This window comes from Zonotrichia albicollis, chromosome 33 (genome assembly GCF_047830755.1).
Source record: "Zonotrichia albicollis isolate bZonAlb1 chromosome 33, bZonAlb1.hap1, whole genome shotgun sequence".
NCBI classification, from domain to species: Eukaryota; Metazoa; Chordata; class Aves; order Passeriformes; family Passerellidae; genus Zonotrichia; species Zonotrichia albicollis.
In genome coordinates, this window is record NC_133851.1 from 584636 (window position 1) to 598892 (window position 14257).

Here is a 14257-nt window from a genome sequence, read left to right on the forward strand (position 1 = left end):
GTGAATTTCGTGGAGTTTCCGTTCCTTTTCCCCGCTCTGAGCCCTCCCCCGACCCGAACCTCCCCTCCCACCTCTCCCCACCCCGATTCTGGTGAATTTTCCGCCCCTTCCGGCTCCCCCCCGGCCCCGCTCTGCCTCCGCCCGTTTTTGGGTGAATTTCTCCCCTCTTTGGGTTCCTGATCCGGGGCCCGCGGCCCGGGGCGCGCCATTGGCCGCGGCCGTCACATGGTGAAAGAAACTTTACGGGGCCAGGAGGAGGAGGAGGAGGAGGAGGAGGAGGAAGGAGGAGGAGGAGGAGGAGGGAGGGCTTTATGGAGCAGAAAAACGACAAAGCGAGAAAAATTATTTCCCACTCCAGAAATTAATGATCATGAGCTCCTATTTGATGGACTCGAGCTACATCGATCCCAAGTTCCCGCCGTGCGAGGAGTACTCGCAGGGCAGTTACATCCCCGAGCCCGCCGCCGCCGCCGCCGCCGAGTTCTACGCGCACCGAGAACCGGGCGCGTTCGCTCCGCACCACGCGGAGCTCTTCGGGCCGGGCCGCGGAGCCTTCGGCGGCTGCGGAGGAGGAGGAGGAGGAGGAGGAGGAGGAGGAGGAGGAGGAGGAGGAGGAGGGGGGGGGAGGCAGCACCTGGCGGAGAAGCCGCGGCTCTGCGAGCCCCCGGGCGCGCCGTGCGCGGAGCCCGGAGGAGGAGGAGGAGGAGGAGGAGGAGGAGGAGCGGGGAAGGCGCCCGTGGTTTATCCGTGGATGAAGAAGATTCACGTGAGCAGCGGTAGGAACGGAGGGGGGATAACGGGGATTGGGGGGGAAATAACGGGGATGGGGAGGAAGTAACGGGGATAGGGGGGAAATAACGGGGATATAACGGGGATGGGAGAGAAATAGCGGGGATAGGGAGGAAGTAACGGGGATGGGGAAATAACGGGGATGGGGGAAATAACGGGGATGGGGGAAATAACGGGGATATAACGGGGATATAACGGGGATGGAGGAAATAACGGGCATAGGGAGGAAGTAACGGGGATGGGGAAATAACGGGGATGGGGAAATAACGGAGATAGGGAGAAATAACGGGGATAGGAAGGAAGTAACGGGGATTGGGGGAAATAACGGGGATAGGGGGCAAATAGCGGTGATATAAAGGGGATAGGGGGCAAATAACGGAGATGGGGAAATAACGGGGATAGGGAGGAAGTAACGGGGATGGGGAAATAACGAGGTTATAACGGGGATAGGCGGGAAATAACGGGGATAGGGAGGAAGTAACGGAGATGGGGGGGAAAATAGAAATAACGGGGATATAACGCGGATAGGGGAAATAACAGGGATAGGGAGGAACTAACGGGGATGGGGAGGAAGTAACGGGGATGGGGAAATAACGGAGATAGGGGGAAATAACGGGGATGGAGGGAAAATAACGGGGATGGGGGGAAATAACGGGGAAATAACGGGGATGGGGGGGAAATAACGGGGATAGGGAGGAAGTAACTGGGATAGGAGAGAAATAACGGGGATGGGGAAATAACGGGGATAGGAGAAATAACGGGGAAATAACGGGGATGGGGGAAATAACGGGGATAGGGGGGAAATAACGGGGATAGGGGGAAATAACGGGGAAATAACGGGGATGGGAGGAAGTAACGGGGATGTGGGGGAAATAGAAATAACGGGGATATAACAGGGATAGGGAGAAATAACGGGGATGGGGGAGAAATAGCGGGGATGGGGAAATAACGGGGATAGGGAGGAAGTAACGGGGATGGGGGAGATGACGGGGAAATAACGGGGATGGGTTTTTGGGGGGGTGGGAGCGGGCCCGGGTCGGGGGGGGGGGGTGAGAGAAACAAGTTTGGGTTCGGGTTTGGTTCCTTCATCATCCTCACTCCATTCAATAACTGCATTCGTGCCTTTGGGCTCCTTCATCATCCTCACTCTGTGCTCAGAAATCGCTTTATTGCCTTCATCATCCTCACTCCGTTCAGAAATAACTTCGGGTTCGGCTTTGGTTCCTTCATCATCCTCACCCTGCTCAAAAATCACTTTTATTTCCTTCATCATCCTCACTCCTCTGCTCAAAGCTAACTTTTGGTTCGGGTTCGGGCTCCTTCATCATCCTCACGGCTCTGATCAGAAAGAACTTTGTTTTCCCTCATCATCCTCATTTCTCTGCTCAAAAATCGCTTTTATTTCCTTCATCATCCTCACGGCTCTGATCAAAAACAGCTTCGGGTTCGGCTTCGGGCTCCTTCATCATCCTCACTGTGTTCAATAACTTTGTTCTTGTCTTTGGTTTCCTTCATCATCCTCGCTGTGCTCAGAAATCGCTTCATTTCCTTCATCATCCTCGTTCTGCTCAGAAATCACTTTATTTTTGCCTTTGGGTTCCCTCTTCATCCTCACTAAAATCAATAAAAATCGCTTTATTTCCTTCATCATCCTCACTCCTCTGCGCAAAGCTAACTTTTGGTTCAGGTTCGGGCTCCTTCATCATCCTCACTCTATTCAATAACTGTATTCATGCCTTTGGGCTCCTTCATCATCCTCACCCTGCTCAAAAATCACTTTATTTTTGGCTTTGCTTTCCTTCATCATCCTCGCTCTGTTCAAATACAACTCCGGGTTCAGCTTTGCTTCCCTCATCATCCTCACTCCATTCAATAATTTTGTTTTTGCCTTTGATTTCCCTCATCATCCTCACTAAAATCAATAAAAATCCCTTTATTTCCTTCATCATCCTCGCTGTGTTCAAACGGAACTTTTGATTTTTGCCTCTGCTTTCCCTCCTCATCCTCACTCCATTCAATAACTTTATTTTTGCCTTTGGTTTCCCTCTTCTTCCTCACTCTGATAAGAAATAATTTCAGTTTCAGCTTTGATTTCCCTCTTCTTCCTCACTTGGTCCAGAAATATTTTTTCCATTTAATTTCCCTCTTTATCCTCATTTCTCTGCTCAAAAATCACTTTATTTCCACCTCTGTTTGATTTCCCTCATCATCCTCACTCTGCCCACAAATAACTTCATTTTTCCCTTTAATTTCCCTCCCCATCCCCATTTTGTTCCCAAATAATTTTATTTTTGCCTCATTTCCCTCCCCATTCCCATTTTGTCCCAAAATAACTTTATTTTTTCTTTAATTTCCCTCCCCATCCCCATTTTGTCCCAAAATAACTTTATTTTTTCTTTAATTTCCCTCCCCATCCCCATTTTGTTCCCAAATAATTTTATTTTTGCCTGATTTCCCTCCCCATCCCCATTTTGTTCCCAAATAATTTTATTTTTCCCTTTAATTTCCCTCCCCATCCCCATTTTGTCCCAAAATAATTTTATTTTTCCCTTTAATTTCCCTCCCCATCCCCATTTTGTCCCAAAATAATTTTATTTTTCCCTCCCCATCCCCATTTTCTTCCCGAATAATTTTATTTTTCCCTTTAATTTCCATCCCCATTTTGTCCCAAATAACTTTATTTTTGCCTCATTTCCCTCCCTGCCCATAAATAACTTTATTTTCGCCTCATTTCCTGCACTTTTCACTCTCCCCGTCCAAAACAACTTTATTTTCACCGCTGCCCCCGGTTCCCCTCACTCTGTTAAAAAATAACTTTATTTCTTTATTTTCTGCCCCTTTTTGCCCGGATTTCACCCCTGTCCCTGTTAAAAATTAACTTTATTTTCCCTTTGCTTTCCTGCGCCATCCTCGCTCTTTTCTCGGCCAAAAATTCGCTTTTTTCCTTTGGTTTCTCGGCCAAAAATTCACTTTATTCCTTTGATTTCTCGGCCAAAAATTCACTTTATTTCTCCTCCTCCAACCCTGTTTTCCTATCTCTGTCCCTGTTAAAAAAATAACTTTATTTTCCTCTAAAAATCAACTTTATTTCTCCTCTTTTTCCCCCCAAAAAAATAACTTTATTTTTACCTCTGTGCCTCCTTTCCTTCCCCATCCTCTCTGCTAGAAAATCAATTTATTTTTGCCTTTGTCCCGGCTAAAAATGAACTTTTTTCCCCTCCTCATCCTCACTCTATTCTCCACCCAAAATTCACTTTATTTCCCCTTTGATTTCCCTCCCCATCCTCAATTTATTCTCCGTTCAAAATTCACTTTATTCCCATTTTTTTCACCCATTTCCCTCCCTATTCTGAATTTATTCTCCACCCAAAATTCCCTTTATTTTCTCCTTTTTTTTCACTCATTTCCCTCCCCATCCTCACCCCATTATCGATCAAAAAATAACTTTATTTTTGCCTTTGATTTCCCTCCCCATCCTCAATTTATTTTCCATCCAAAATTCACTTTATTCCCCTTTTTTTTCACCCATTTCCCCCCCAGAAATTCCCTTTATTTTCCCCTTTTTTTCCCCGATTTCCCTCCCCATCCCCACTCAATTCTCTATCAAAAATTCACTTTATTTCCCTCCCAAATTCACTTTATTCCCCATCCAAAATTCACTTTATTTCCCTCCCAAAATTCACTTTATTTCCACTTTTTTTCACCCATTTCCCCTCCAGAAATTCACTTTATTTCCCCTTTTTTTCACTGATTTCCCTCCCCATCCCCACTCAATTCTCTATCAAAAATTCACTTTATTTTCCATCCAAAATTCACTTTATTCCCCCTTTTTCACCCATTTCCCCCTCAGAAATTCCCTTTATTTCCCCCTCCCTCTCCCCGTTCCCGCCCCCGGCTATTTGGATTTTTTTGGGATTTTTTTGGGATTTTTTGGGGATTATTTTTGGGATGTTTTTGGGATTATTTTGGGATTTTTTTGGGTTTATTTTTGGGTTTTTCCGGGCTTTCCCAGGGCGGGATTTACGATGCCAGCGGGTAATTACACCCGCCATAAATTCGCTTTTTTATGGCCGCGATCCGCGGGCAGCGGCGCCGCCGGGATCCCGCAATAATTCACTTTTTATTCACTTTTTATTCACGTTTTATTCACTTTTTATTCACTTTTTATTCGCCTTTTATTCGCGTTTTATTCGCCTTTTATTCGCGTTTTATTCGCGTTTTAATTCGCGTTTTAATTCGCGTTTTAATTCGCGTTCCTGCGGCCGGGGAAGCCCCGGGCGGGGAATCCCGGGCGAGTTTTGGGGTCGGAAATGGCGATTTTGGGGTTTTTAATGGGGATTTTGGGGATTTAAATGGGGATTTTGGGGTTTTTAATCGGGATTTTGGGGGTTGAAATCGGAATTTCGGGGTTTTTAATCGGAATTTCGGGGTTTTTAATCGGGATTTTGGGGGTTAAAATGGGGATTTTGGGGATTTAAATGGGGATTTTGGGGTCTTAAATCGGAATTTCGGGTTTTTAAATTGGGATTTTGGGGGTTTTAATGGGGATTTTGGGGTCTTAAATCGGAATTTCGGTGGTTGAAATCGGGATTTTGGGGTTTTTAATTGGGATTTTGGGGATTTAAATCGGAATTTCGGGGTTTTTAATCAGGATTTAGGAGTTTTTAATTGGGATTTTGGGGATTTAAATGGGGATTTTGGGGTTTTTAATCGGGATTTTTAATCGGGGTTTTGGGGTTTTTAATTGGGATTTTGGGGTTTATTTCGGAATTTCGGGGTTTTTAATCGGGATTTTGGGGTCTTAAATCGGAATTTCGGGGGTTGAAATCGCGATTTTGGGGGCTTTAACTGGGATTTTGGGGTTTTTAATTGGGATTTTGGGGTCTGAAATCGCGATTTTGGGGTCTGAAATCGGAATTTCGGGGTTTTTAATCGGGATCTTGGGGATTTAAATGGGGATTTTGAGGTTTGAAATGGGGATTTTGGGGTTTGAAATGGGGATTTTGGGCTTTTTAACCGGGATTTTAAATCGGGATTTTGGGGTTTTTAATTGGGATTTTGGGGGTTGAAATCGCGATTTTGGGGGTTTTAATCGGGATTTTGGGGTCTTAAATCGGAATTTCGGGGGTTTTAATCAGGATTTAGGAGTTTTTAATTGGGGTCTTGGGGATTGAAATGGGGATTTCGGGGTTTTTAATTGGGATTTTGGGGATTTAAAATCGGGATTTTGGGGGTTGAAATCGGGATTCTGGCGGTTGGAATGGGGAGTTTGTGGGTTTTTAATCGGGATTTTAAATCGGGGTTTTGGGGGTTTTAATTGGGATTTTGGGTTTTTAATTGGGATTTAAATGGGGATTTTGAGGTTTGAAATGGGGATTTCGGGGTTTTTAATCGGGATTTTGGGGGTTGGAATGGGGAGTTTGTGGGTTTTTAATCGGGATTTAAAACCGGGATTTTGGGGGTTTTTAACCGGGATTTTGGGGGTTTAAATCGGGATTTTGAGGTCATAAATCGGGATTTTGGGGGTTCTAATCGAGATTTTAAAACCGGATTTGGGGGATTTTTATCGGGATTTTAAATCGGGATGTTGGGGGTTTTTAATTGGGATTTTGGGGTTTGAAATCGGGATTTTAAATTGGGATTTCGGGGTATAAACTGGGATTTTGGGATCTTAAATCGGGATTTTGGGGTTCGAAATCGCGATTTTGGTGTTTTTAATCGGGATTTTGGGGTTTAAAATGGGGATATTGGGGTTAGAAACGGGGATATTGGGATTTTTCAATCGGAGTTTTAAACCGGGATTTTGGGGTTTTAAATCGGGATTTTGGGGGTTGAAATGGGGATCTTGGGGTCTAAATTCTGATTTTGGGGCTTTAAATCGGGATTTTGGAGGTTTTTACTCCGATTTTGGGGTTTTTACTCCGATTTTGGGGTTTTTTTTATCGGGATTTTGGGTTTTTAAATCGGAATTTTGGGGTTTTTTAATCGGGATTTTGGGGTTTGCGCTCACGGGGTGGCTCCGGAGCTCCCGAGTGGTTCTTGTGGGATTTGGGGTTTATTTGGGGTTTATTTGGGTTTATTTGGGTTTATTTGGTTTAAATTTGGTTTCTTTTGGTGTTTTTGGTGCCTTGGGTTTCCTTCTCTGTCTCCGTTATTTCCTGATTTATTCATTTCATGGGATTTCATTTTTTTTTCCCCGTTTTTTTTGTGCCTTGGGTTTTCTTCTTGTCCTCTTCGCCTTTATTTATTTATTTCATGTAAATTCCATTTTTTCCCCATTTTTTTGTGTGTTGGGTTTTCTTCTCCTTCTCCTCTTCCTTATTTATTTATTTCATGTAAATTCCTTTTTTTTCCCATTTTTTTGTATGTTGGGATTTTTTTCTTCTCCTTCTCCTCTTCCTTATTTATTTATTTCATATAAATTCCTTTTTTCCCCCATTTTTTTGTGTGTTGGGTTTTCTTCTCCTTCTCCTCTTCCTTTATTTATTTATTTCATGTAAATTCCTTTTTTTCTGTTTTTTTTTGTATGTTGGGTTTTCTTCTCCTTCTCCTCTTCCTTATTTATTTATTTCATGTAAATTCCTTTTTTTTCTGTTTTTTTGTATGTTGGGATTTTTTTCTTCTCCTTCTCTTCTTCCTCATTTATTTATTTCACGTAAATTCCTTTTTTTTCCCCCATTTTTTGTGTGTTGGGTTTTCTTTTCCTTCTCTTTTCCCTCTTTATTTATATTTTTTTACATTTTTTAAAATGCTTTTATTTTGCCCATTGGGTTTTCTTCTCCTTCTCCCTTTCCTCCTTATTCTTTTTTTTTAATTTTAATTTTTTCACTTTTTTCATCTCCTCTTTTCTCTCTCTCGCTCCATTCCTTCCTTTTTTATTTATTTTTTTATTATTTTAATTTATTTTTTTCCGATTTTTTCGTGTTCTGGGTTTTCTTCTCCTTCTCCTTTCTTTCCTTATTCATTTTTTTTAAATTTCATTTTTCCGTGTTTTTTGTCCATTGCCTTTTCTTCTCCTTGTCCTTTCCTTCCTCATTTATTGACTTTTTAAATTTATTTCTTCCTTTTTTTTCCTCTGTTGGGTTTTCTTCTCCTTCTCCTTTCCGTCCTTTCTTTATTTATTTTATTCTAATTTATTTCTATTTTGTCCATTGCGTTTTCTTCTCTCTCTCCTTCCCTTCCTCATTTATTTATTAAATTTTAATTTAATTTTGAAGCTGTTTCCTCTGTAGAGTTTTCCTCTCATTCTCCTTCCCTTCCTTATTTATTTTATTTTATTTTATTTTATTTTATTTTATTTTATTTTATTTTATTTTATTTTATTTTATTTTTCCGGGGTTTTTTTTTGCTCCATTGCATTTTCTTCTCCTTTCCACCTTTTATTTATTTATTTTTTAATTTATTTTTTCATTTTTTATTTTATTCTCTGGTTTTTCTTCTCCTTCTCCTTTTCTTCCTTTATTTATTTTTTTATTTTAATTTTTTCCCACTTTTGTTTTGTCCGTTGGGTTTTCTTCTCCTTCTCCTTTGCTGCCTTTATTTATTTTTTATTTTAATTTTTTCCCACTTTTTTATTTTATCCTTTGGTTTTTCTTCTCCTTCTCCTTTTCTTCCTTTATTTATTTTTTATTTTAATTTTTTCCCACTTTTATTTTGTCCGTTGGGTTTTCTTCTCCTCCTCCTTTGCTGCCTTTTTATATTTCATTTTTTTGTGTGATTTTTTCGTTTCCTTCCTTTATTTTTTTTCTCTGTTTTTTTTTTTTTTGCCTTGTTTTCTTTTTATTTATTTATTTTTCATTGCACATTTTTGTTTATTTGATTTTTTTACTGTTTTCTTTCCTCGCCGTGTTTTTCTCCGTCCGTTTGATTCTTTTTTGTGGGGATTTTTTTGCCTTTATTTGATTTATTTGGCGTGGGGTTCTTTTTGTATTTGACTTTATTTTTGTCCTTTTTTTGTTAATCCGAATATTTGCTGTGGTTTTTCTGTTTATTTGATTCTTTATTCTGTTTTTTCCCCCATTAATTTCATATTTTGGCCTTTTTTCCCTGCTTACCAACTTTATTTATTCATTTTATTAATTTTATTTTTCCCCATGCTGTTTCCATTATTCTGATTATTTCTTAATATTTTTCCCTTTACCTGTTTTTTTTTTCCTATTTATTTTTCTGTTAACCTTCATTTTTGCCTGTTTTTTTTCCCCAGTTAACCTCATTTTTTTCCCTATTTTTTTTCCCTTTTAACCTCATTTTTTGCTGCATTTTTCCCTTCATTTTTGTGCCTGTTATTTTCACGTCATCCTCGTTTCCCCCCCGTTTCCATTGTTCTTTTAACCCGATTTTTTCTGCATTTTTCTTTCCCATTAATTTTTTTTTCACTGTATTTATGTTTCTATTAACCTGATTTTTGCTGTGATTTTTTTTCCCCTATTAATTTGAATTTTCCTTTTTTATTTTTGACCCTTTTCCCCCTTTATTTCCCCTTTCATTCCCCCTTTCCTCCCATTTATTCCCCCTCGATATTTTCCCTTTTTTCCCCATACAACCCCCTATAATTTTCCCCCTTTTCCCCCCAAATAATTTTTCCCTTTTTCCTATAATTTTTCCCTTACACCCTCAATAATTTCTCCCTATAATTCCCCCCTTTTTTCACTTTAATTTTCCCCCCTTTTTTCCCCATACCCCCTTTATTTTTTTCCTTTTCCCCCCCCGTTTTTTCCCCTATACACTCCTGCATTTTTCCTTTTTTCCCCTATACATCCCCCTATAATTCCCCCAATTTTTCCTCCTCTTTTTCCCTATATAGCCCCTATGATTTCCCCATTTTCCCCCACAGTGAACCCCAATTTCTCAGGGCTGGAACCCAAGCGCTCCCGCACGGCCTACACGCGGCCTACACACGAATTTCACTGATTTTCCCCCATTTTTCACTAATTTTCCCCCATTTTTCGCCATTTCCCCCCATTTTTCACTAATTTTCCCCATTTTTCTCCACAGTGAACCCCAATTTCACTGATTTTCCCCACAGTGAACCCCAATTTCTCTGGGTCGGAGCCCAAGCGTTCCCGCACGGCCTACACACGGCCTACACACAAATTCCACTGATTTTTCCCCATTTTTCCCCATTTTCCCCCCAATTTTACTAATTTTCCCCCATTTTTTCCCCAATTTCACTAATATTTCCCCAATTTCACTGATTTTCCCCCATTTTCCCCACAGTGAACCCTAATTTCTCTGGGTCGGAGCCCAAGTGCTCCCGCACGGCCTACACGCGGCCTACACACAAATTTCACTATTTTTTCCAGTTTTTTTTCCAGATTTTTCCCGATTTTCCCCATTTCCCCCCATTTTTCACTAACTTTCCCCATTTTTCCCCACAGTGAACCCCAATTTCACTGATTTTCCCCCATCTTCCCCACAGTGAACCCCAATTTCTTGGGCTCGGAGCCCAAGCGCTCCCACACGGCCTACACGCGGCCTACACATGAATTTCACTGATTTTCCCCCATTTTTTCCCCATTTTTCACTAATTTTCCCCCATTTTTCCCCAATTTCACTAATATTTCCCCAATTTCACTGATTTTCCCCCATTTTCCCCCACAGTGAACCCCAATTTCTCCGGGTCGGAGCCCAAGCGCTCCCACATGGCCTACACGCGGCCTACACATGAATTTCACTATTTTTTCCCCATTTTTCACTAATTTTCCCCCATTTTTCCCCAATTTTCCCCCATTTTTCCCCAATTTCACTAATATTTCCCCAATTTCACTGATTTTCCCCATTTTCCCCACAGTGAACCCCAATTTCTCTGGGTCGGAGCCCAAGTACTCCCACACGGCCTACACGCGGCCTACACACAAATTTCACTGTTTTCCCCCCATTTTTCACTTATTTTCCCCCATTTTTTCCCTATTTCCCCCCAATTTCACTAATATTTCCCCATTTCCCCCACAGTGAACCCCAATCTCACTAATTTTTCCCATTTTTTTTCCCCACAGTGAACCCCAATTTCTCTGGGTCGGAGCCCAAGTACTCCCACATGGCCTACACGCGGCCTACACACGAACTTCACTGATTTTCCCCCATTTTCCCCCATTTTTCACTAATATTCCCCCATTTTCCCCACAGTGAACCCCAACTTCACTAATATTTTCCCCACAGTGAACCCCAATTTCGCTAATATTCCCCCATTTTTCCCCCATAGTGAACCCCAATTTCTCGGGCTCGGAGCCCAAGCGCTCCCACACGGCCTACACGCGGCCTACACACGAATTTCACTGTTTTCCCCCCATTTTTCACTAGTTTTCCCCCATTTTTCGCCATTTCCCCCCATTTCTCACTAATTTTCCCCCATTTTGCCCACAGTGAACCCCAATTTCACTGATTTTCCCCCATTTCCCCCACAGTGAACCCCAATTTCTCGGGCTCGGAGCCCAAGTGCTCCCTCACGGCCTACACACAAATTCCACTGATTTTTCCCCATTTCTCACTACTTTTCCCCCATTTTCCCCCATTTTTCCCCATTTCCCCCCAATTTCACTAATATTTCCCCAATTTCACTAATATTTCCCCCACAGTGAACCCCAATTTCTCGGGCTCGGAGCCCAAGCGCTCCCACATGGCCTACACGCGGCCTACACACGAATTTCACTGATTTTTCCCGATTTTCCCCCATTTTTCACTAATTTTCCCCCATTTTTCGCCATTTCCCCCCATTTTTCACTAATTTTCCCCATTCTTCCCCACAGAGAACCCCAATTTCACTGATTTTCCCCCATTTCCCCCACAGTGAACCCCAATTTCTCGGGCTCGGAGCCCAAGCACTCCTGCACGGCCTACACGCGGCCTACACACGAATTTCACTATTTTTTCCAGGTTTTTCTCCAGATTTTTCCCGATTTTTCCCCATTTTCCCCATTTTTTTCCCCAATTTCACTAATATTTCCCCAATTTCACTGATTTTCCCCCATTTTCCCCACAGTGAACCCCAATTTCTCCGGCTCGGAGCCCAAGCGCTCGCGCACGGCCTACACGCGGCCTACACACGAATTCCACTATTTTTTTCCAGTTTTTTTTCCAGATTTTCCCCCATTTTTCCCCATTTTCCCCATTTTCCCCCCAATTTCACTGATTTTCCCCCAATTTCACTAATATTTCTCCATTTCCCCCACAGTGAACCCCAATTTCTCGGGCTCGGAGCCCAAGCGCTCGCGCACGGCCTACACGCGGCCCACACGCGGCCTACACACGAATTTCACTGATTTTCCCCCCGTTTTTTCCCCATTTTTCCCCCAATTTCACTAATTTTCCCCCAATTTCACTAATATTTCCCCATTTTCCCCCAGTGAACCCCAATTTCACTGATTTTCCCCACAGTGAACCCCAATTTCTCTGGGTCGGAGCCCAAGCGCTCGCGCACGGCCTACACGCGCCAGCAGGTTCTGGAATTAGAGAAGGAATTCCACTACAACCGGTACCTGACGCGGCGGCGCCGCATCGAGATCGCGCATGCGCTGAGCCTGAGCGAGCGCCAGATCAAGATCTGGTTCCAGAACCGGCGGATGAAGTGGAAGAAGGATCACCGGCTGCCCAACACCAAAACCCGCCCGGCGGCACCGGCGCCGCCCGAGCCGCCCCCGAACCCGGGCCCGGGCCCGGAGCCGCCCGCCGACATCACCCGCTTGTAACGGGAATGGGGATCGGAGCGGAAATGGCGGAAATTCCGCGGTTTTCTGCGCGGGTTGTACAGGAAATTCGGATTTTTCTGCCCTGGTTGTAGAGGAAATTCGGAAAATTCAGGATTTTCTGCCCTGGGTTGTAGAGGAAATTCGGATTTTTCTGCCCAGGTTGTAGCAGAAATTCAGAATTTCCTGCCCTGGTTATGGTGGAAATTCGGATTTGTCTGCCCAGGTTGTAGCAGAAATTCGGAAAATTCAGGATTTTCTGGCCTGGTTGTGGAGGAAATTCGGATTTTTCTGCCCTGGTTGTAGGGGACATTCCGAAAATTCGGATTTTTCTGCACGGGTTATGAGGAAAATTTGGATTTTTCTGCCCTGGTTGTAGCGGAAATTCCGAATTTTCTGCCCTGGTTGTAGCAGAAATTCGGAAAATTTAGGATTTTCTGCCCTGGTTGTAGAGGAAATTCGGATTTTTCTGCCTGGGTTATAAAGAAAAAGTCTGGAAATTCGGATTTTTCTGCCCAGGTTGTAGCAGAAATTCGGAAAATTCAGGATTTTCTGCCCTGGTTGTAGGGGAGATTCCGAAAATTCGGATTTTTCTGCACGGGTTATGAGGAAAATTCGGATTTTTCTGCCCAGGTTGTAGCAGGAATTGAAAAAAAAAAAATCTGTATTTTTCTGCCCTGGGTTGTACAGGAAAATCGGATTTTTCTGCCTTGGTTGTAGCAGAAATTCAGATTTTTCTGCCCTGGTTACGGTGGAAATTCGGATTTTTCTGCCTTGGTTACGGTGGAAATTCAGAATTTTCTGCCCTGGTTGTAGGGGAAATTCCGAAAATTCGGATTTTTCTGCACGGGTTGTAGAAGAAATTCAGAATTTTCTGCCCTGCTAACGGTGGAAATTCGGATTTTTCTGCCCAGGTTGTAGCAGGAATTGAAAAAAGAAAAATCTGTATTTTTCTCCCCTGGGTTGTAGAGGAAATTCAGATTTTTCTACCTGGGTTATGAGGAAAAATCGGATTTTTCTGCCAAGGTTGTAGGGGAAATTCCGAATATTCGGATTTTTCTGCACGGGTTATGAGGAAAATTTGGATTTTTCTGCCCAGGTTGTAGAGCAAATTCGGATTTTTCTGCCCAGGTTGTAGCAGGAATTCAGAAAATTCAGGATTTTCTGCCCTGGTTGTACAGGAAATTCGGATTTTTCTGCCCAGGTTGTACAGGAAATTCGGATTTTTCTGCCTTGTTTACGGTGGAAATTCGGATTTGTCTGCCCAGGTTGTAGGGGAAATTCCGAAAATTCGGATTTTTCTGCACGGGTTATGAGGAAAATTTGGATTTTTCTGCCCAGGTTGTACAGGAAATTCGGATTTTTCTACTTGGGTTATGAGGAAAAATCGGATTTTTCTGCCAAGGTTGTGGAGGAAATTCGGATTTTTCTACCTTGGTTGTGGAGGAAATTCGGATTTTTCTGCCCAGGTTGTAGCAGGAATTCGGAAAATTCAGGATTTTCTGCCCTGGTTGTAGGGGAAATTCCAAAAATTCGGATTTTTCTGCACGGGTTATGAGGAAAATTTGGATTTTTCTGCCCAGGTTGTAGAGGAAATTCGGATTTTTCTACTTGGGTTATGAGGAAAAATCGGATTTTTCTGCCAAGGTTGTAGAGGAAATTCGGATTTTTCTGGCCTGGTTGTAGAGGAAATTCAGATTTTTCTGCCTGGGTTATAAAGAAAAAGTCGGGAAATATGGATTTTTCTGCCCAGGTTGTAGCAGGAATTGAAAAAAAAAAAAAATCTG

The 14257-nt window shown here is 42.7% G+C and overlaps 1 protein-coding gene across 1 annotated transcript; it reads left to right on the forward strand.

The window, feature by feature from the left end:
• The first annotated feature begins 370 nt into the window (after positions 1 to 370).
• Positions 371 to 12525, forward strand: HOXC4 (homeobox C4). Its single transcript, XM_074530557.1, has 3 exons — positions 371 to 537; positions 628 to 776; positions 12163 to 12525. The coding sequence occupies exons 1-3, from the start codon at positions 371 to 373 to the stop codon at positions 12471 to 12473; spliced, it is 627 nt and encodes a 208-aa protein (XP_074386658.1). The 3' UTR covers positions 12474 to 12525.
• Positions 12526 to 14257: the final 1732 nt, after the last annotated feature.